General features: G+C 41.0%; 1 protein-coding gene across 2 annotated transcripts in view; it reads left to right on the top strand.

Annotated features, from left to right (window-relative positions):
• wdr7 (WD repeat domain 7) overlaps positions 1-21,261 on the top strand; it is a 101,772-nt gene that overhangs the window by 68,732 nt on the left and 11,779 nt on the right. For both annotated transcript variants that reach the window (XM_082538291.1, XM_082538290.1), the window contains exons 23-28: positions 546-773; positions 7,026-7,212; positions 15,931-16,048; positions 16,161-16,310; positions 16,691-16,773; positions 17,082-17,181. In XM_082538291.1, the coding sequence (XP_082394417.1) occupies positions 546-773; positions 7,026-7,212; positions 15,931-16,048; positions 16,161-16,310; positions 16,691-16,773; positions 17,082-17,181 (866 nt within the window). The remainder of the gene's footprint in view (positions 1-545; positions 774-7,025; positions 7,213-15,930; positions 16,049-16,160; positions 16,311-16,690; positions 16,774-17,081; positions 17,182-21,261) is intronic.

The raw sequence follows: 21,261 nt of genomic DNA, 5'->3' as shown, positions 1-21,261 counted from the left end.
TTAACTATATGGTTCAGGGCCTTGAAAGAAGCCTGGAGGTTCTTGGCAAAAGATGTTTGAGTTGGTCAAACTAAGCTTCAGACTTGTTAATTCCAATTTCAAACACAGAAAGTTTAACAATACCTCAACCAGATGATCGTAATTTTCTGGAGTTTTCTGGAAGGGCCTTAACCCTGTTGTGTTTTTAAATAGTCACCAGGGGGCGATACCTGTAGTTGCGGTAAACCCGGGGTTTATAGGAACCAGTCCTCAGTCCTGACCTCCTGTTGACTTGTTGGATTCAGTCACTTATTTCGGTCATACTGAATAAATTATTTCCGAGTTGAAAACACCTGTGGTGGCAAGCTTTACAGCGGAACCTCTATATTTTGTAACTGTTTACCATCACAAGGGGGCAGTGTTAAAAAATTCTCATGCTAGTTTTTAGATTTTTGACTATATGTTTGTACTTCTTTCTCTAAACATGGAGTTTGTATGTTGATCTCTTTTCTGTTTAGGCAATATTTCAAACAATCCAACAATATTCTCTCCGTCTCTCTCTTAAGGTTGTCTGTCTAACCTCCCGCCAAATGCGAAGAAGATCTCCAACTCTTACGAGGAGCGCCGTAAACAGGCCACTGCCATTGTCCTTCTGGGAGTCATTGGGGCTGAATTTGGCGCAGAGATCGAACCCCCGAAGGGCTCGGCCCGGGCTCGAGCTGGTGGACAGGCACCCGAAGGTTTTGGACTGACCAGCGGAGGATCGTCCAACTACTCCCTGGCCAGACACACCTGTAAGTCCAGAAACTGCAAACACACTCATGATAACACATTTACCGAATTTCCCAGAGGAACCCACCCGAGGGATTAATAAAGTTTTATCTAATCTAATCTAATTTATTTGGTTAAATTTGCAGCCCAAAATTCTTCAAATGGACCACCAAGATGTGCACATTTTGTTTAGTTTGATAGGTTAAGAGAAATCTTAAAAACCTTTGGATGGATATGGCTGTGGTGCTTATAGGTTTTACATTTTTATGTTTGTGTAAATTCTGCAGAAAATCTCTAGTCCTGGCAGGTTTCACCATGGCAGGTTTCACCATGGCAGGTTTCACCATAGCAGGTTTCACCATAGCAGGTTTCACCATAGCAGGTGTGTTGTGTCCTACTGCTTTATGATAATAACCTGTAGAGACTCTCAGGACTGTGTGTTTTCAGCTTTCAGAAGCCTGTAACGGTTTCTTTCTTTCTTTTTTTTTTTCTTTTTTCTTTTTTTTTTGCCCATTTCTGCGCTACTGAATTTACTTGCTCAGCGATAGAGTTTTGGTTGCTGCTGTGTTGGGTTTTTGGAGCCAGAAGTGACTGTATAGTACAGTACCTACTAATTAATAAGTGACAAACAAATAAAAATAAACTTTCTTGATTGTGCCACATACAAGCCCATAGTTATTGTCAGGTAATTCCACTAAAATGCTCCAAAAGCCACCAATAGCACAGTTTTATTATTATTTTATGAGGTTTAATTGGTTCCCAACTTAAACCCAATCAAATTTTAAAAGCATCTAGCCAACTAAACTGAAGTAAAAAACATCCTAAAGACACCCCGTAAACATCCACAACTCCACAACTGACATAGTAGAAACTTCAGTGCAGGATTAGAGGTGAGTAGAGATGGGATTGATTTTCACCTGCCAAGCTTGACACCTTAAGGAGCTTGGTGCTGACTTCCACACACACTCGGCGAGCCCGGCCCTGTGCCACGCTGTGCCTGCAGCGCTGGACCTTGGTGGGCATCAAACCTGCACTAAGTAGAGGTGCTCTTCCGTCCCACTGCTCCCGTGCTCTGATTGGCTGCCTCTGGGGGAGGGGAGGGGGACATCCGCCGGGTGACACAGCCTGCGCTCTCGCCGATAGGCTGTGGAGCGTGATGCTTCTTAGCTGGACCTGCACACAGCAGTCGGCTCACCTGTGTGGACACACACACGCACCAGAAACCTTAAATCCATGTCATGAGATGACAACAACTCCAGATTTAATTGATTTCCTGGAGCCATACTTCACGACTGGAGACGCCGAAAAGCTATTAATTATAACTGCTTTTTAAAACAATCATCAGCATTGCATGTAAATATGAATATGAACACATTGAAACTACTCCTTAAGATTTATTCTAGTTTCAGCCATGCTTATATGGAAAATGAGTTAATTAACAACCCTGTGTGGCTAACGTTTGGTTTCTATTTTTCAGTCTTTTACAAAAATGCCCAAAATGGCGCTGATCAATTTTAAAGCCAATATGCATTTTTTTTTTTTTTTTCATTTAGCAGAAACCTCCAGAGTTGAAAAATCAAGTATTATGTTCTCTATTAGCAAAATTTCCCATGAAGTTAGATGTTGCGGACACAGGAAGTGGTCTGCTAGGCCTTAAAGGTCTTAAAGTTTCTATTTTGACTTGAAAGTGGTGAATTCAAGATCAGATATAGTTGATACTAGTAGATTGTAATTAAATGGTGGAAGGGTGCGTGTGCACATATTCTCTTATATTGGGTCATCTTATGGTCATAATAATCTGGTTATGTATACACTGCAGCACAGTTTAGGATGTTTTTATGCTTTCTCTTTCCATAGCTTTTTGTTACTCCTACCTCCTCCTCCTCTTCCTTTTTACTACTCTTGTTCAGTTTGTTGTCTCCCCCCCCCCCCCCCCCCCTTCCTCCCTCACTCTGTTATGAAATTGAAAGATGGATCGGTGTTGTTGGCGTACAGCGCAGTGTGTGATGAATGAGAGCTGTCCGCCTAGAGAGTGGGAGGGTACAGTAGCCTGTAGTATAGATTGATGTTTTCATATGGCGGGGGTGGGGGGGAGAATCGAGCTTAAGGATGGACGGATGGACCGATGATGGCGGGGGTGGGGGGAGGAATTATCCTGCTGTTGGGCAGGATAGGAGAAACAAACTGAACATCAGTGTGTTCAGTCTCTGGACAATAAGAAGCTCACAGTAAATGTCAAAATGCTCCGAGTCCCCTCTGAGGCCCACTCAAGTCTGATCCGTGGCATTTTCAAACATTCATGAGAGCTGATTGGAAATTGAGTTTTACTTTATGTTGTAGGACATTTAACAGGGAGAAGCAGGTAATGGAAGGTAGAAATGTCTCTGCTGCTGTGAGTGGGATACAAGAAATAGAACAGTTTCTTCATCAACACTTGAGAAACAAACAGATGGGGAGAAAATGTTGGAAACTTTCAAGCTCAAAGTTGTACATTTATGGGGGGAAAAACCCTCAAACACTGGAAAATTTACAAGGAAGAAATTACATTAACAGCAGATAACTTGTGAAAAGTGATGTAGCCACATAGAGAATCAGGAAAGATCTCATCATTTGGTCGTTCGTTTGTTAAAATCCTTTCAGACATTGGCAATAATACACAGAAAAAATGGCATAATGCATGCCTGTCATATCCTGATGATCTGGATCTGCAGGCCAGTTATTACCAGATGTAGACGGGGTGAGACTGACTACAGGGTTATACAATGTAATGATGGACATTACATTACACTTCTCATGTAGCTGCACAGCGTCTCTACATGAGCTAAAACCTTCATTCTTTCTCTTTTTGTCTTGTTTTTCCTCTCCGTCTATGTCAAGCACTCTGCAGCCAGTCTGATCCAGCTCTCATCCACTAACCAACCCAGCATTGATTTACCTTCACCTCGCATTTAAGCTCAAACAGAGGAAGAGAGGGAGAAGGGGCAGTTAGCAGATGGAGAAAAGAAAGCACAAAGCCTGTTAGCGCTCGTTTCGGCCTGGTAAATTTTAGACGTCACCAATCTGTCACTATATCACACACTGTACTTCTCCCCCTCAGTCTTCCTTCCTTCCTTCTTCCCTCCTTCCTCCTCTTCCTCTAATCATCCTCTGTGTGTTAATGTGACATGTTTACTGCCCTAACTAACAGCTCATTATGGCCGACTGATGCTTTGTCAATAGCAATCAGTTCATTTGGGAGCCCGGTGCTGCCTTTAAACAAAGATGTCCGCTGTGAGAAATGAACCCTGAGTCAAAGCCTTCCTCTCGCTGGGAATGGGGGGAGGGGCTGTAAATTTGAATCTCGATCCGGCCAATTACAGCGCTGACTGTTAACGGCCGTCTTTAATTGTCTTGCGAGGAAATAAAAGTAAAATAATGAGGCTTCGAAGAGCAAATGGTAAATGGCCTGCATTTGTATAGCGCTTTTCTAGTCCCTAAGGACCCCAAAGCGCTTTACACTACATTCAGTCATTCACCCATTCACACACACATTCACACACTGGCGATGGCAAGCTACATTGTAGCCACAGCTGCCCTGGGGCACACTGACAGAGGCGAGGCTGCCGGACACTGGCGCCACCGGGCCCTCTGACCACCACCAGTAGGCAAACACGGGGTTAGTATCTTGCCCAAGGATATTTGGCATGCAGCGAGGAGGCAGCCTGGGATCGAACCACCGACCTTCTGATTAGTGGCTGACCTGCTCTGCCACCTGAGCTACAGCCACCCAAATGTGGCTCTGTGGTCAGAGTGGGCTCCCTTAGGGTTTGTCATGCTCACACCCCACCCACATTTGCTGCTCACACTAATGAACTTTGACCTCATGACCTCTAAAGCCTATTTTGCATTAGGTGGAGAGAATCGGTCCCCTGGCTCACTGCTCTGATGGATTCACACTAAGAAAACCACTAAAGTTATAACATTTAGCCTGTTTGAGGACGATTAATGCTCATCTTTGTTTGGAAGCATCCCGAAATCTCCCAGAAACATTTTTAACATTTTACACTATTGTCTTTCTAACTGTCATTAAAGATTATTTTCTATTTTCACTGATTTTGATTGAAATAAAACTGTCAATATGAGTAGAAAGTTGATACTGAACATTTACACATGAATGTGTTTTTTAAAAAAAAAGCCAGAAACTCATTTGTAATTGATTTCTGTGCAGCTGTTATTTGTAACGATCACTAAGTGGAGGTCAGAGGTCATGGAGCCCCATATTTCTGCTGATATTTATAGTCCGCAGTTTTTAAGCTTATTGATGCTTTTTATAAAACATTGATAGATTTGAGTTCACGTCAGTATTTGCTTACCTGCTGGGGGTCAAAAGTGCACAAACGTACCTGATTTGCATGCTTCATTGTTTTCACCAAGCGGCAATAAAGGAGATGCTGCAGTTCCTTTGGTGACCACTTGAGGCTCCAAAAGTTAGGCGATCCCCATAGGCTCCAATGTTAAATTGACCACCTTTACAGCAGAAATAAACATATTTACAGCCTCATACAACAAATTGTTTTGTTTCCCCCATCATAAAAATTACACAGAGGGGTGAATCTTTTTTAAAAGGCAACTTTTCTTATTTTCTTGAAGTGCTAATCAGAATCAGAATCAGAATACTTTATTGATCCCTGGGGGAAATTATTTAAGTTTGTATTATTGCTGGCATGTGCTGCCCAGTTAAATTGACTTCATTTCAATTAGTTAAAGTTACTTAACTAGACCTTTCATATTGTGTTTAGGGTGTTGGTGAATTGTATTGAAAGATTGAAATAGTTACCATGTCACCTATTGGTCTTTAAACTTGAAGGTTCAAAGCTAGCAGGTTCTCTCTTGTTTGTTTTTTTTGGTTTTTTCCCCCGTAATTTTAATCCAATGTGACAACATTTGGACTTAAAAAGCAAGTCCTAAATTAACAGCTACCACCAACAACATTATCAAAGTGGAGTGTTCCAGTTCAAAGTATAAAATTGAACTTTCCTTTCCAGTAAACAGTAAAGCTGACATTTGCGAGTCTGCGCATGAGTTATTCCAGGTATCATTTAGGTTTTTTATGATTTATTTGATATTCTGGTGTGTTATTACTTTCATCTCACTCCCTCGTTCAAAGACTGTCACTTCTGGCTCCAAAAAACCAATGTGGTTGTGAAGCGAAAATTGGAGCCTTGAAAGTGCAGAGCTCACAAGCCAATATAAACCCTATTGTCTTAACAATACCAGCTAACAACATTAGCCAATGCTGTCACTGTCTGTAGATAGCTGCTATTCTTACACGGTTAACCTCTTGCCATATCGTTCATAGACCCATCCATAGGTTTTTGTGTGTGTAGATGTAAACCAATAAGGAAGGGGGTTTGCCATTTAAGGCAGGCTGATGATGAAATGCCAGGAGATCCTGGTGATGCGATTAGCCGAGTGCGTCTGGAGACCGGTGGACCTTTAGAGCCACCACAGGATTATAACTAAAGTAAATCATCTGTTTTATATCGTATGTTTCTTCATTTTATGCCTATTTAGCTTTTGCATTTCAAGTGAAAACACACAAAGGGTCGTATTGATTTCTGTGACTGCAGCAGCGGCAGAAGAGAACAGACAAAAGACAGATTTTCAGCTTCACAGTAGATAAAATGAGAACTTAAATGCATGATACTCAAAAAAGAGGATGAAACAAATGAAACTCTTTTTGGTTGGTGTTATCTTTGGACCTCTGCCTGCAAAGATAGGTGGGTGAGACGAGCTGGGAAAGACAGACAGATGTGAGGTGGGGAGCACAGAGGGTGGTGGAAGGAGAGCGTTATTGAGGGGAGGGGGGGATTTTTTTCAGGAGTCTTAATGGTCAGTCTGTCCCCACAGAGACTGGCTCAAATGTCAGGTCAGCTATGAAGTGACCTCCATCCCGCTTGCTGTCTTTATCCTCCGAGTGTGTGTCTGTCAGTGTGTGTGTTGGACTATTTTCACCCAAAACCTCACCAAAAATATCAGAACATATTTTGTCTTTATGAGAATGCTTTCCTTTCTTTTCTTTGTTTAAGATTGCGCCTGTGGTGCAGCTTGAGGCTGCTTTTCAGAGCTGATGAGACCATGAAAGATAATATTAATGTCCTTAAGATGACAAAAATTCCAGCATAAGAGGGTCACTGTGTGTATTCTTTAGTATTGTCTGATGCTGAACCCTCACAGGCTGATTTCAAACTCCTGCTGTTTTCTGATAAAACCCTCTGATTCGTTTCTCTCTGCAGGTAAGGCCCTGACCTTCCTGCTGCTGCAGCCCCCCAGCCCCAAGCTGCCTGCCCACAGCACCATCCGACGCACCGCCATCGATCTGATTGGTCGAGGCTTCACCGTGTGGGAACCGTACATGGATGTGTCGGCGGTGCTCATGGGACTACTGGAGCTGTGCGCCGACGCCGAGAAGCAGCTCGCCAAGTGAGTCACGACGAGCCGCTTAAACAAATGAAGTTGCTGCCTTTTTAAAAAATGTTTCATATCAGACCGAAGATGCTGACAAGATAAATGTAAAACAGTTTTAAGAGTTTCCTGCTCACTTTGCCTTCATCTTCATGAAAATCATCATGAGAGTCTAACTGCATGTATACTAGAGTCCTTAAAAGTGTCATAGTGTTGGTCTGTTGTGTTGGCATGAAGGCATCTTAAAGACACACTACTAAAAGATCAGGAGTCGTTGTTTCATGCAGGCTGCAGTGGTCGTTGGTGTTTTCACCGACGGATTCTCCTGTAAGGGCAGACTGGTTGAAATGGACCCTCACTAACAAATAGTTTCTTTTTTTTACACGCAGTATTTTCACATTCACACCGATTTGACGGTGTTTCACATAATTTGGTAATTTTTTTTTATTAAAAAAAAAAGATTTTGCATCTGGAAATTGAACGCTCTGCATTTGTTTACTTTCTCTCCAGCGACTGAAAACAGACAATTTGTCTGTACTCACTTCCTGTTTGTTAATTTGTTAAATTGTATCCGTCCCTCTCAGATTCCAGAGTATATCCTATAGATACAAACATATGCATCCGCACAAATACAGACACACACACACACACACACACACACACACACAGTCGGGCTTCCATAACAGTGAGTTATGGAAGCCCGACTCTAATCTGATTTCAAGACATTATGATGATGTAACGATGTCTGCGTTGGCCTGACACGAAAGTCCTCTGTCTCTGTGCACACATTTGTCTTTTTCTTCATTTTATTTAGCATTTTGTGCCCCACTTAAAGTGGCTCTTAAAAATTTCCATCTAGAAAAGCAAGAAGATTGCCCTGCAGTCTCTAGCTCCAGACAAGATTAACCCATTAGACTTTAATCAGGTGAGAGACAAGATCAGATGTTAACAAAGTACACAATATTAGCGCCAGTGTGTGGATTTCCCAGCTTAGATAACGCCTTTAAATATTTTTGGAGAACTAAGATGAGCAAACGGTAAAGACACTGACACTCCGACTTGCTGAGTTACAAGACTTTGTAAAACCACAGATGTCAGCAGAGCTGGTTTCACGTACTCAACCATCAACATTACTGGCAGCAGAGTCGAGGTCAGAGGTCGTGGCTGCCTTCATGCAGTCAAAGTGAGGTTGTGGTTTGAAGCAGCTTCTTACACAAGCGAAGGTCAGGGGTCATGCGGAGAGGCTAATTCAGTGGCTTCTTCTTCATGTATGATACAAAGAGCAGCACGTGTGCGTCTTCCTCCCTGCTGAAATCTAACTGGCCAATATGAGTTGATCCTATTAAGTCTGAAACTCGAGCTGGCCCAGTCTGGTTAAATGAGTATAGATATGTCTGCGTGTGTGTGTGTGTGTGTGTGTGTGTGTGTGTGTCCGTGTGTGTGTGTGTCCGTGTGTGTGTGTGTCCGTGTGTGTGTGTGTGTCCGTGTGTTCGTTCATTTTTGTTACCTCCCTGGGACCTCTCTCAGTATAAACACTGACCTTAGTCCTCATGGGGACCCAAACCAGGTCCTAATGAGGCGAAACATCGTTTCTGGGGTCCCGGTTAGGGTTTGTGTTGGGCTGTTCACAATAAATTGAAGTCAGTGAAGTATTCTAGCAAGGAAAGCTGCAGAGTGGTGTGTCAGGAAGGGAAATGACACAATTCCATTTTAATGGAATACATTTTCGGTCAAATAGAAAGAGAAGATGCCTATAAGATCCACACAAGAATTAATGCAAAAAAATTATTGTTATAAGTTACAGTACAGTGAAAAAACATTGATACAGTAGATAAAGTTGAATATGCCAGTAGTGTAAAAAATAGCAGTCAAAAATTTGATTGACTCCAAGCAACTTAATCCTCATAGTGCTTCCAATCACACCAGGAGCGTCTCAGAAGCGTCATTTTTATTTTACCCCCTTCCCCCTTGCACAGTCTTTTATTTTGAAAATTTCCTGTGTTTGACGTGCATCTCTTTTCACCTCTTCTGTCATTTTATATTTTTAGTAATTTTATATTTCAAGTAATTGCTGACAAGCTTATGCCCTGGTGAAGTGCTTGTCTATCCCTTCACAATTTAAATATTTACTACTTCTTTTGGAGCATTGGTCAGATTTTAACTGACACACACTGGTCACTTTAGGAGCTCTTTGCGCAAAGTGCGGTCAAGATCAAGATCAAGATCAAGGCTGAGTGAGCTACGACCTCACTGATGTTGTTTTATCTTTTGTTCTTTTAATAACAATCTTCATGAACCTTTAAAACATATGATGCAACACAAGACAACAATAAAAAATTTATTTAAAAAAACAGGCAGACATAATTGTTATAATCTTGTCTTTAAAAAATATATATATATTTTTTTTTTTACAGAACCCCAAGTTTTACACATTTATTCCACCTTAAATCACATGTTTCTGCGAATATAATTACATCACATGGAGATGATGTCCAGTCAAAATGCATAATTTAATAACACAGTTGATGGGTAAGTAATCCCTCTAACGTGTATATGGATGTGTATAATATGCCAGTAAATAAATTCAGATTAATAAAAGGGAAATGTTAAATAAATTAATAAGAAATGAAAAATAAAGTTAACGGTAACAGTCAGAGAAAATACTAAACTGGAAACTGAAAATAAATTTAAAGGATTTTTGAATATTCAGTTTGAGAAAGATTATCTCAAGTCTCCTTATAGTAACAGCTGTCCCAATAATCCTTTGATAACCTTTTCAACATAGGCAAAAATTTGTCTATATTATCTATCAACCTCTGGAATCACATTTGAGACTAAACTAAGGTATAGCAAAAATAAGCAGTAGCACTAATGAGAGCTTCAATTAAGCTATTATCATGTGGTGTGTGTTCAGGAGTCACATTATAGGAGAAGTGTTGCAGTATCAAATGTTCTTTTTTAGATACTTTAGTTTAGGGTCCCCAGCGACTTAGTGGTGAGCTTACGTAAATACTAAAACTTAAAATACGCACGCGCACACACACACGGAGTTCATGACCATGCATAATTAATAATGTGAAGTCTGCAGGTGTGTGGTGTTGCCTCCTGGTGTTGTTGAAGTAAACAGCACGAGGGCTGATCAATGAGACGCACAGTAATCACATCAGTACATTATAATACATACGGAGAGGATGCACGAACACACACACACACACACACACAGTCAGTATTCAGTATTCCTTCACTTGGGCAATTTTCTTTTCTGTGGACAGAGAAACAAGGAGTTGAATGCATTACTGGCTAAAAGAGAGCACACACGCTCACTCTTTCTTTCTCCGCTCTCTCTCTGAGGATGTATTTCCATGCAGCTGACTTGCAGTGAGGCTTTTTGTCCCTGATCCACCCAACCAGTTGTCAATACACTTCTCGCAGAGCTGTGTGTGTATGTGGGATAATCCCTTTTCAATAGGTAGAGATTTGAAAAAGCTCCCGGTGTGGAAGACTTGCACTTTATATTTTCAGACACACAAGCCAAAAAAAAGAAAAGAAAGGGAAAGAAACTGCTTCAGCAGTCTCCACACAGTTTTCAAGGAATCCATTCTAAGAGGTAAAAGCTGCTTTCAGCAGACGCACACCTTTATATGCTCTGCCTGTCTGCTTACTGTCTGAATAAACACCTGAGTTACTTTTATGTGAAGGTCATCGGTGCGTCCTGACCCTACCAGAGTTATTATAGTTACTACTAACTAAAGCTAAGTGTGAAGACATATTTTACTTAACTTAAATAAAAAGTGTAGTAATAATAATAATGATAACTAGACTATAAAAATTACTGATAAAAATACACAGAAAATATTCAGGGTCATTTCATGAAAAATCAATCTGCGCCTTCCACCTGACCCATATAGAATTGGCATTTTTTTCTCTCTCGTTTATTTATGTATTTATTCTGTGTGTTTACCTCTGTGCATCTAACCAGAAAGTTCCACTGTGGTCGAATCTATTTCACAAGGGAGACCTGGCCAAGGTAGCAGCCACACAAACTCTTAATATATTAAAAATACGACACAAAGTACAAGACATACAACATGGTATAAAACACCATCTCCAGGAAACGCTAACACATTCCTTATTCCGTATAATTTCATATCCAACGAATGTGGTGAAGCTACTAGAGTAGCTTTGCATGATTAATGGGTCGTAATAATCCATATTCCCTTTAGACTCACTGGCCACCACTTCATTAGGCACACCTTCCCAGTACCAGGTTGGACCCTGCTGCTTTAATTCTTTGTGACAATGATTTAGCAAGGTGCTGGAAACATTCCTCACAGACTTTGCTAAATGTTGACATGACAGTATCACATTGAACTCATTGTCATGTTCAATAAACCCGAATATTTCAGCTTTGTGTCACTGCGCTGAAAGCAGAAGATGGATACAGTGTGGTTATAAAGGGGTGGACAGGATGAGTGACAATGCACAGGCAGAATAAAGCAGGATGGATCAATGCTTTCTTGTAGTTTACACCAAAGCCTGACCATCCAAATGTTGCGGCAGAAACTGAAACTTGTCAGGCCAGTCAACGTTTTTCTAATTTTCTGTTGTCCTGTGTTGGCGAGCCTATGCAAACTGTAGCCTCAGTTTCCTGTTCTTAGCTGGCATGAGGGGCACTCCGTGTGGTCTTCTGCTGTTGTCTTCTTCTTTAAGGTTCAGTGTTTTCTGCATATCTTTTTTTCTAATGAGTGCTTATTTGGTAACTACTCTCTGAGAGACAGAGAGAGAGTGTGTTTTACCCAGGTGGTCAGTCATAGCTAGCCTACAAAATCATAAAGAATTCAGTGGTAACCAATTAATGTAATGAAACAAAGAGAAGCATGGCTGACTGGAAATGGAGTAGGTTGTGTGCATATAATCACAGGCTGAGTAGTTTTTATTCCTTAAGTCAAAGCCGCTTTTACTTTGAGATTTCTACCATGATCAGCAATATGTACATTAAAGAGGAAAGCTTGGCATCTTTCCATACCCCCAAATAGTTTTATGCTAAAATTGTGTGGGATTGTTACAAACAAGATTTGACTGCAAGCTTTTTCTGCAGTATCTATTCTTGTGGCCCATGCACTATTGTATGGGTATCCTGATTAAAGCTTTTTCCACAGTGATTGTTGGATCTTTAAATTCTGTTCTCATTTGCACTATCTATAAGATCACTCTGAATTTAAGCCCGCTTTCGTACTACATATCTACAGAGATATCACATTTATATAGAAAGTTTTCTAAAACGTTGAGGGTGTTTGAATCTCCTCCCGGTCTCCATCCAATCAGAGACCACCACAGAGATAAATGCATGTTTTCAATGTGTTTGTCTTGCAGGGATAAATACATCTTTTTACACTGTATTTGTCTGTCTACAAGTTTTGAACGATTGCGTTTCTCATGCAGGGGTAAATGAATGCTTTGGCGATCTGTGTGTCATGCAGAGATAAGTACATGTTGTTGTCACCATGGATGTCCACTCATGAACCCTAAAGGGAAAAACAAAAATCTGGAAACTGCAGGTCACCATTACTGATCAGTTTTGATCTGTGGGTGTGTTTGTGCAAATTCCACCCAGACCTGAGATAAGGCTGTCAGAAACTCAGGAATATCATAAATATTGTTCCAAAATGTCAAAAAAGAAATGAAAAAATTATAATTAACCACTGAAAAAGCCAGTGTCTGCTGTAAAGATTGCATCAAAAGGTTGCCCTACTCTCCACCTCTCCACCATGCTCTCTGTAGTCTGTGGGTACATTTACGGTCAGTAAACCACGCCTTTAAGCAGCTGAGAAAACCAGTTAGTCAGTCCATTTAGACCAACACAGTGATGCGTGACCAGCCCATGTCAGAGTTTATGTGAACGGGTCAGCACACGCCAGCTAACCCTCCACAGATAGGACACCGCCAAGCTTTTAAGCATCCATCTCTTATTTATTTATTTTTTTTGGTCTAAAAATCTTTAAATCTATAAAAACTGTTACCTTTAGATTAAGGTGTTTTTAAAAAAAAAAAAAAAAAAAGAGGTTTAATAAATTGAACTTTAGTTCTTTCCATTTAATTGAATTGTTTGCTGCCATTTATTCATTTTATCAATATTTTTTATTTCTTGATGTTTATGAAAAGCTATGAATGATGACCAAAACATAACTTAAAACACTCCTTGTAGAACAGAAGAGACAGAGTGTGGACATGGCAAATGGACTGGTTCTTATATAGGGCTTTTTTGCTCTGCCTTCTCTACCTTTACACAACGTGCCTGATTCAACCGTTCACATACCCATTCTTACAAGCACTTTTTTTCTATGTTTTGTCTACGTAAATGCTTTCTAGCATTCTGTCTAACAGCTTGGAGTTAGTATGTTGCCCAAGGATATTTGGCATGCAGACTGGAGCTGCCAGCAGATTAGTAGATGACCTGCTCTACATCCTGAGCTGATCAACATATTTACACAAATTCCCTGCAGCATACTTACTCAGTTATTACGGTAAACAAAGTAAACAAATCACCACCCCGGGATCTTATAGTGTCTTGAATCTGCATTCGTTTTAACTGTTGCCAAGGGGTGACACAAAAAGACTTCTGGTCTGGTACAAATCTGTTAAAATTACTCTCTGCCCAAACCTCTGTAAAATGTTTCCTACCTAATTTATGGGCTCAGTCGGTCAATTTTAGGTGATATTAAATAAAAAATATGAAATTCATTTTGTAACTGTCACTATACAGGATATGCTTAGCCAATCAGCTTGAAGCCCACGCATCACTCCTCGAACCTGGTTTAAAAACAGCAAGATGGCAAGAATGAAAACACTGGTGGCTACATCCATCTTTTGTACTGTCTATAGCGAGTCCTGTGGTCAGACCAAATGACTCTGAGAACTTCCACATGTTCAGCCCTACTTGTTAAGAACTGCAGAACGTTTAGAATCAATGCAAGGAGGGTTGCTCCTGAAAATTTAAAGGAATCATTTTGAATATGGCTGGGTGGTTGTTAATAAATCTGGACAGTTGAAAGTTAAACTCCAGTCACCCAACCCCAGTAAAAAGTAGGGTCATCAGTCTACATAGAAAAGGTCAAATGTGCATTAACTAGAGGCACATCTTACAATTCAGAAATGATCCAGTAAATCAGTCTGTAAACAGTCCAGTTACCCCATCTGCAACTCAGTGAGAAAGCCAATCAGTAAGCCAGTGAGTCCCTGGAAGTCACTCAGCCATATACACACAGCGCTGGCTTCTTGCAGCGTGGATTCTGGTCATGTGACTGGAGTTATTCACTCCTCCCTCGCACACAAAAATCAATACTTCCAGTCCTCGCTCTGTGTGTGTGACTTGGTATCGACTGGATAATGTCAGCGTGATATTGGCTGTGAATACAGCCATGTTGCCAGCTTCTCTCTCTCACACACACACAGTAATCCCTGAGTGTGTGTTTCATGTCAGCACTGAAAGTTCATCACAGTGGAATCCTTTCCATCTGGACTCATTAATCCATTTCAGTACAACCACTTTAATGCTGAATTTTTGTTTTTATTTCTGCTAGTTTGGATGATGAAACACTCTTAAAATAGACCCATTTTAATATTTAATTTTATTTATTAATATTTTCTTGGGTTTAGTTTTGTTTCATGACTCTGTGTGTCTCTCTCTGTCTCCTGTGACTCTAATGGTAACCCAGATTATTTCATTACATGTGCTAAACGCTGGTTATTAACCTCAGCCGGTCTCGGCACAATTGGCCCTTTGCTGCCTTATATCAACACTGTGACTGTTTCCAATTACAGCCACCTCTCTGAATGAAATTAAACATTTCAATATTGCTGATATATTGCCGATATATTACCGGTATTAATTACGAGATCTGTGGCTGTGATGTGTAATCAGAGGAGATGAATCGTGCAACTCGCCCAGCCGTCCACCCATGTCTCTCGCTCTCTCCCTCTCCCTCCCTCCCTCCATTTGTTAACAAGGTGGCCTCACTCGCCCTCGTAGTCTTTTTTTTCTCTTACAATCATACACATACACTCTCTGAGGGTGTGTGTGTGTGTGTGTGTGTGTGTGTGTGTGTGTGTCTAATTCCTGTTGCATTGTGGGAGTCCATTATGCTGTCGCCTGGTGAATGGCTCCCATTGACTTGGCCTTGACATTATAAGCTGCTGGCTAATCTCTTCACTCCATATATTTGTAAAACTCAATCTCGCCGTTGCTTTTCTCAGATTTGTCTTGTTTTCTTCCACTCGCCTAAAGTGGCTGATTGAAATGTCTAAGTCCCCCTTTAGATTTGTAAAATCTCTAAGAGATAAGCCTCGCATGGTTTTCTTATTGTCAACAAATCCCAGCAAAACCACATAAAACAATAATGAGTATGTCCTGGGTTTAAATTTGGTGCTATGGCTTTTTTTTTAAGGCCTCATAACTTCATAATCACCAAAGATGGAAGATTCAATTTTCAGTGCTGGGAAACACACTTTGGCTCTGTTTAAAAACTGAAACCAAATCAATTTTACATTCATTCAAAGTGTCACAATTTACAAGCAAAAAAATTGCCTTCCATAGCGATCTTTTCAGCATCAATGTACTGCGATATGTTGTAGTATCAACAGCAAAAATCCCCTAATCTATTGTCTATGAAGAATAAGAGGAACATAAACAGTAATTTCAAACATCTGAATGATACATTTTACTCCCTCGTTCTACAGTGTCACCATGGGTTTGCCCCTCAACCCTCCAGCAGATTCGGCCCGTTCAGCCCGTCACGCCCTCTCTCTTATTGCCACCGCCCGGCCGCCTGCCTTCATCACCACCATTGCAAAAGAGGTGTGTTTTCAGACTTCTTTACCAGCTGCTGAAACCAAAGCCATCTTATTAGGTACTCACCAACTGTTTTCCCTCTCCAGCTCTTATAAATATAAGTGTTATATCTTTTCAGGTTCATCGGCACAACGCTGCTCAGGCGAACTCTCAGTCACAGCAGAACATTCACACGACCACTCTGGCCAGAGCCAAAACAGAGATCCTGCGAGTGATCGACATCCTGATTGAGAAGATGCCTGGAGACGTCGTGGATCTTCTGGTTGAAGTAATTCGAACTATATTTGAGATCGATGAAAGATAACATTCTCAAAAATCCCAGCCAAGGACACAAGCATAATATAATTCAATTAAGTATTTGACTTTACCAAAATAAAAAAGGAGCTCTTTTTACCCTTAGACAACTATTGTTATTAATGACGCCAGTGAAAGCTAGCATCATCCAAAACAGAAAAGACCTGAAAGTGCTGAATCAGAAGCTGCTGGCTAGTCAACCCCATGACTCAGGGTTGGATTTATAAACCAAACTAAAGGAGAGTCAGAGAAGATGATCTGTTCAGACCCTGGCAATAAAAAGTGTTTAATACATGGAAACAAGCTACATAGGTTAACTTCAACTACAATAAAAACTGTTCTCCTGATCCTTAGGTGATGGATATCATCATGTACTGTATTGAAGGTTCTCTGGTGAAGAAGAAAGGACTGCAGGAATGTTTCCCTGCTATTTGCAAGTAAGTTTGTCATCAGGTTCAACCCCAAGTAATATCTTCAAACTGGGAGGGGCTGGGAAAGGCGAGCTGGGCCCTGACTGCTGTGTCTGTGACCGTTTACATTACATTAAGGTGTGTCAGTCTCAGTGTGCTATTAGTGTTTCCGTTTGTTTGTTTACATAAAAATTAACCTTGAGGCGGGGGTGGGGGTGAGCCCCCAGAATTGGACAAGAGGAAGAAAATGGATGAATGAAATCTTCCTTCATCGCTAAACATCTTCCCTTATACAGTGTTAAATGTTCATGTGTGTTTGCTGTCCACCTTTTTAGGTTCTATATGGTTGGTTACTGCGACCGCAGTCACCGCATCGCTGTCGGAGCTCGCCAAGGTTCAGTGGCCCTCTACGATGTCCGTACAGGGAAATGTCAGGTACATCGAAAAACTTAAACTGATCAGTTTAAGCTGTTTGATTACACCAGATGAAGTTGGTTTTTACTCTGGACCCCAGCTTTACACATCCTTTCTTCCACCGCCTCCTTCACACAGATCATCTTCTTTTTCATTCATTTTCCCACTCTCATCCATCCATCCATCCATCCCACTTTGTATTAATCCACCCCTGCATGTAGCCTTCACGGCCCAAGGCGTTCAACAGATTTCCAACCATAATTATGACTGCACGTGGAAAACCAGCTGTCTCCACAGATAGGTCTTTAGTACAGAGTGCAGGAGGCAAAGAGAGATTTCATCAATGATTAGAAAACCAAAAGGTTAATGTCTGGTATACAAAGTCCTTGAAGCAGGGGAAGGCGAGAAGGTAACCAAAACTCAGATATATTAACTAAACTCTAAGACATCTCAAAACTTAAGCACCATCATGTTTTCATCCTTTTATAATTAGAAAACACATGTGAGCAGGTAAACTGAGTGTTCAGTTTTTGTCTTTGGCTTTTGCACGCACTGATGTCATTATTTGGCCATATTTAATCCATCTGAAACAGCAGATATGACAGAAAATTAAGCATAATAGATGCCTTTAATCTCTGTTTGCTCATTATGTTGGAAAGTTTCCATCTGTTTGCAAACAGGATGCTTTAGCTCAAACTGGAGGAAATGAGGAGGAGCAGAAACAGTAGGTTTAAATGAGAGAGGAGGAGATAAGGAGGAGAGGAGTTTCATTTTTTCACCCCTCAGTAATTGATTAATGATGAAGCAATGACTCTCTTAATCATGTTTGTGTCTCGCGCGTGTGTGTGAGCTGCTGGTCTCCATGTTTGTGTGTATTTCTTGTATGAGCGGGTGTGTGTTGATAATTTGCTGTGTATTGATTTGCAGTAACCTGAGCAGTCTACTCTGGTGGAGGGGGTCATTTATATCTGATAACAGCACGGGCCTTTTCACCCAACATCTCGTTTGATTGTGTGTGTGATTGTGTGTGTGATTGTGTGTGTGTGTGAGAGAGTGAGACAGGAGACACTTTGTGTGTTATTTGCAGTAATTAACTTTTAATAGATAATGGCTTTGTAGGAAGTGTGTCTCTCTCTGCTGGAACCATTACAGGTGTTTTATTTCAGGTGCAACATAAAGCTATTATCTTTATTAACACACTTACAGAAATGGGTAATTAATTCAGCCAGAAAAGAAGAATGTTTAAAGCTCACTATTTCTTAAATGGTCTTCCCACAGCTGTAATTAAAACCTGTACAGCAAGGCTTCTAGCTGCAGCAATGTTCCAGGCACCTAATATTAGTCGATTAAACAGTAGAGGAGTCTAAAAGTGAGCAAACACTAAGAAAACAGTTAAAATTAAGTGCAGGCTAATGGATGAGGTTAAAAATTGGCCAGACAAATACTTTTGCTGTATTTAGGAGTCTTTTAAAAACCAGAATTAGCGTTTATAAATAACCAGCTCTTGAGTGTAACCAGTGGTTTGCACTTTGTTGTAAACCCTCTTTATTTACATACTTGAGAACTTCCCATGATTCAGTAGCTTGGGAAGCCACCTTCTCTCTATGACTTCAGTCTCTCACATCATGGGGGAAGGATTTTGACCAACTTATCTTTACAACATTGCTTCAGTGCATTTAGGTTTGCAGGCATTGGTTTATGCACAATCCTAAGTAGAATATTTTGGTCTGTGGGGGAGTTCATGGATGACTCAATGACCGTAAGGTTACCCTTGTCCTGTAGCTGCAAAGCAAGCCCAAATCAGCACCCCTCCACCACCACCACGGATGGCTATAGCTCAGGCAGTAGAGCAGGTCATCTACTGATCGGAAGGTTGGTGGTTTGATTCCTTGCTTCCCCTAGTCTGCATGCTAAATATCCTTGGGCAAGATATTAACCCCAAATTGCTCTCTGATGTATCCATCGGAGTATGAATGTGCGTGTTAGTTAGAAAGCACTAAGAAAATGTTCTTGTGCGAATGGGTGTGAATGTGTGAATGCACATTGCTTTGAGTGCTCAGAAGAGTAGAAAAGCGCTATATAAGAACCAGTCCATTTACCACCACCACCGCTGATACGTTGTTTGGTTTTCTCCAAACGTGGTGGTGCTGCGCATTATGCTTGAACATGGTAAATGGCCTGTATTTGTATAGCGCTTTTACTTAGTCCCTAAGGACCCCAAAGCGCTTTACACATTCAGTCATCCACCCATTCACACACACATTCACACACTGGCGATGCCAAGCTACCAGTCAGGCGCACTGACAGAGGCGAGGCTGCCGGACACTGGCGCCACCGGGCCCTCTGACCACCACCAGTAGGCAACGGCTGAAGTGTCTTGCCCAAGGACACAACGACCGAGACTGTTGGAGCCGGGGCTCGAACTGGCAACCTTCCGATTACAAGACGAACTGCCACGATCGCCCCTCTTCTTCAACATCACCACTTTGGTTTCGTCTGTCTAAGGGACATTGTTCCAGAAGTCATGTGGTTTGTTCAGATGCAAGTACAACAATGATTTTTTTGAGGAAAAAAATCATTTAATTTGAAGTGCAGCGTGTCACTTACATCACCGAGCAGAGAAAACCTCTTTCACTTCTGAGGAAAAATATTTTTTGTTGCAACTCTTTGACTGCAGAATAATACAAAACCGAAGTTTTCTGAACTACACTTTAGATTGTTTCACCAGACTCAGTTTAGAAAATCATGCACTCATAATAGTCAGCTTGCCAATGTCCATCCATCCATTCTCTTCCTCTTATCCTTATCAGGGTTGCAGGGGGGCTGTTCCAAGTTACACAAGTAAATTGCTGTGTACTCAAAAGGGGAATTCGGAAACGGTGTGTTGCATCACCTCTAAGAATGTCAGCTGTCAGTTTGTGTTCATGACAACTTAAAATAATCATCACAATAGGGGCCAGCTTTGTCCTCCATGGGGCTAAATTTTTATTTTTTTTTTAATTTTAAAAATTAAACGCAGCAGCAGAAAGTTGTCAGATCTCTTTAGAGACTTCTGAATAAACGGCATCTCCTTGGAAAAATGGGAACATCTCGATTTCAAGAATTTCAGAGGAGCTAAATTGTTTGACTTGTTTTAGTGTATTTAAAACAAAGTGAGAAGGAGGAGAGAAAGGAGAGACGACCTCTTTGAAATAGTGGAGGAGGCGAAAAATGGGGACCAGAAGAAAAGCAAAGACGGAGAGTAGAAGGAGATGAGAGGCAGTTTTTGTTCATAATCAATCTTTGCATGTGTGTGTGTGTGTGCAAGCGGGTGTGTGTGTGTGTCCAACCGTAGCTAGCTAGTCCCCGCATGACCATCTGCCACGGCTTTGATCAGCCTCCGTGAACAGCCCTTTGTCAGCAGCGTGTGTGTGTGTGTGTCTCCAGCTGCTTGCTTCTTTAACAGACTCTACTCAGTCTACTAATTGAACACAAAGAAACAATCTGAGTGATTTCGTACCTCTTTTTGCATCTGTTTCTCTCTAACAGCTGAAACCTGCAGCTGAAGGTGGCAGCGTAGCCAAAATTAACCTGAAGAATCGTCTCCCGCAATGCATGACATGATGAATTAATGTAAACTGTGTCCCTATTCTGGTGGTAATTGGGCTACTGTGATACCTACACCACGTTCAGCTGCTATTTGCTGTGTAAAACACTCTATGAGGAATATGTTTTTAACTGCAGATGTTCCTGGAAACTAAATGCTAAAGTTATAAATGAGGGGAAAAATGAGTCTAAAAGTAAGAAGACGTACTCTGGTCATATAAATAGTGTCTGTGTATTTAAGTGCTATTTGAAAGTATTAATCTAGTTCTTTGATAACCATATTGCATTTTAAATGGACGATGATTTGGGTAGAAGCCTCAGTTAGATGTCAGTTTAATCCCACAGCCAATAAACAGCCACTCCTCTTATAATTCAAAGTACTTTTTCTACCTTTAAATTGTTACGATGTTCAAGTTTAGTTAAGAATTTGAAAGATTCTAATTTCTGGTGTCAACTAGCGAGAGCAGTAACAGCTTCTAGTCCACCAGTCACACTCACCCTTGTTTTTCTAGCTGT

The sequence above is a fragment of the Aulonocara stuartgranti genome (assembly GCF_965226115.1).
Source record: "Aulonocara stuartgranti genome assembly, chromosome: 7".
Taxonomy (NCBI): domain Eukaryota; kingdom Metazoa; phylum Chordata; class Actinopteri; order Cichliformes; family Cichlidae; genus Aulonocara; species Aulonocara stuartgranti.
Note: the sequence above shows the minus strand (reverse complement) of the source record. Positions and strands in the feature narration are given on the sequence as shown.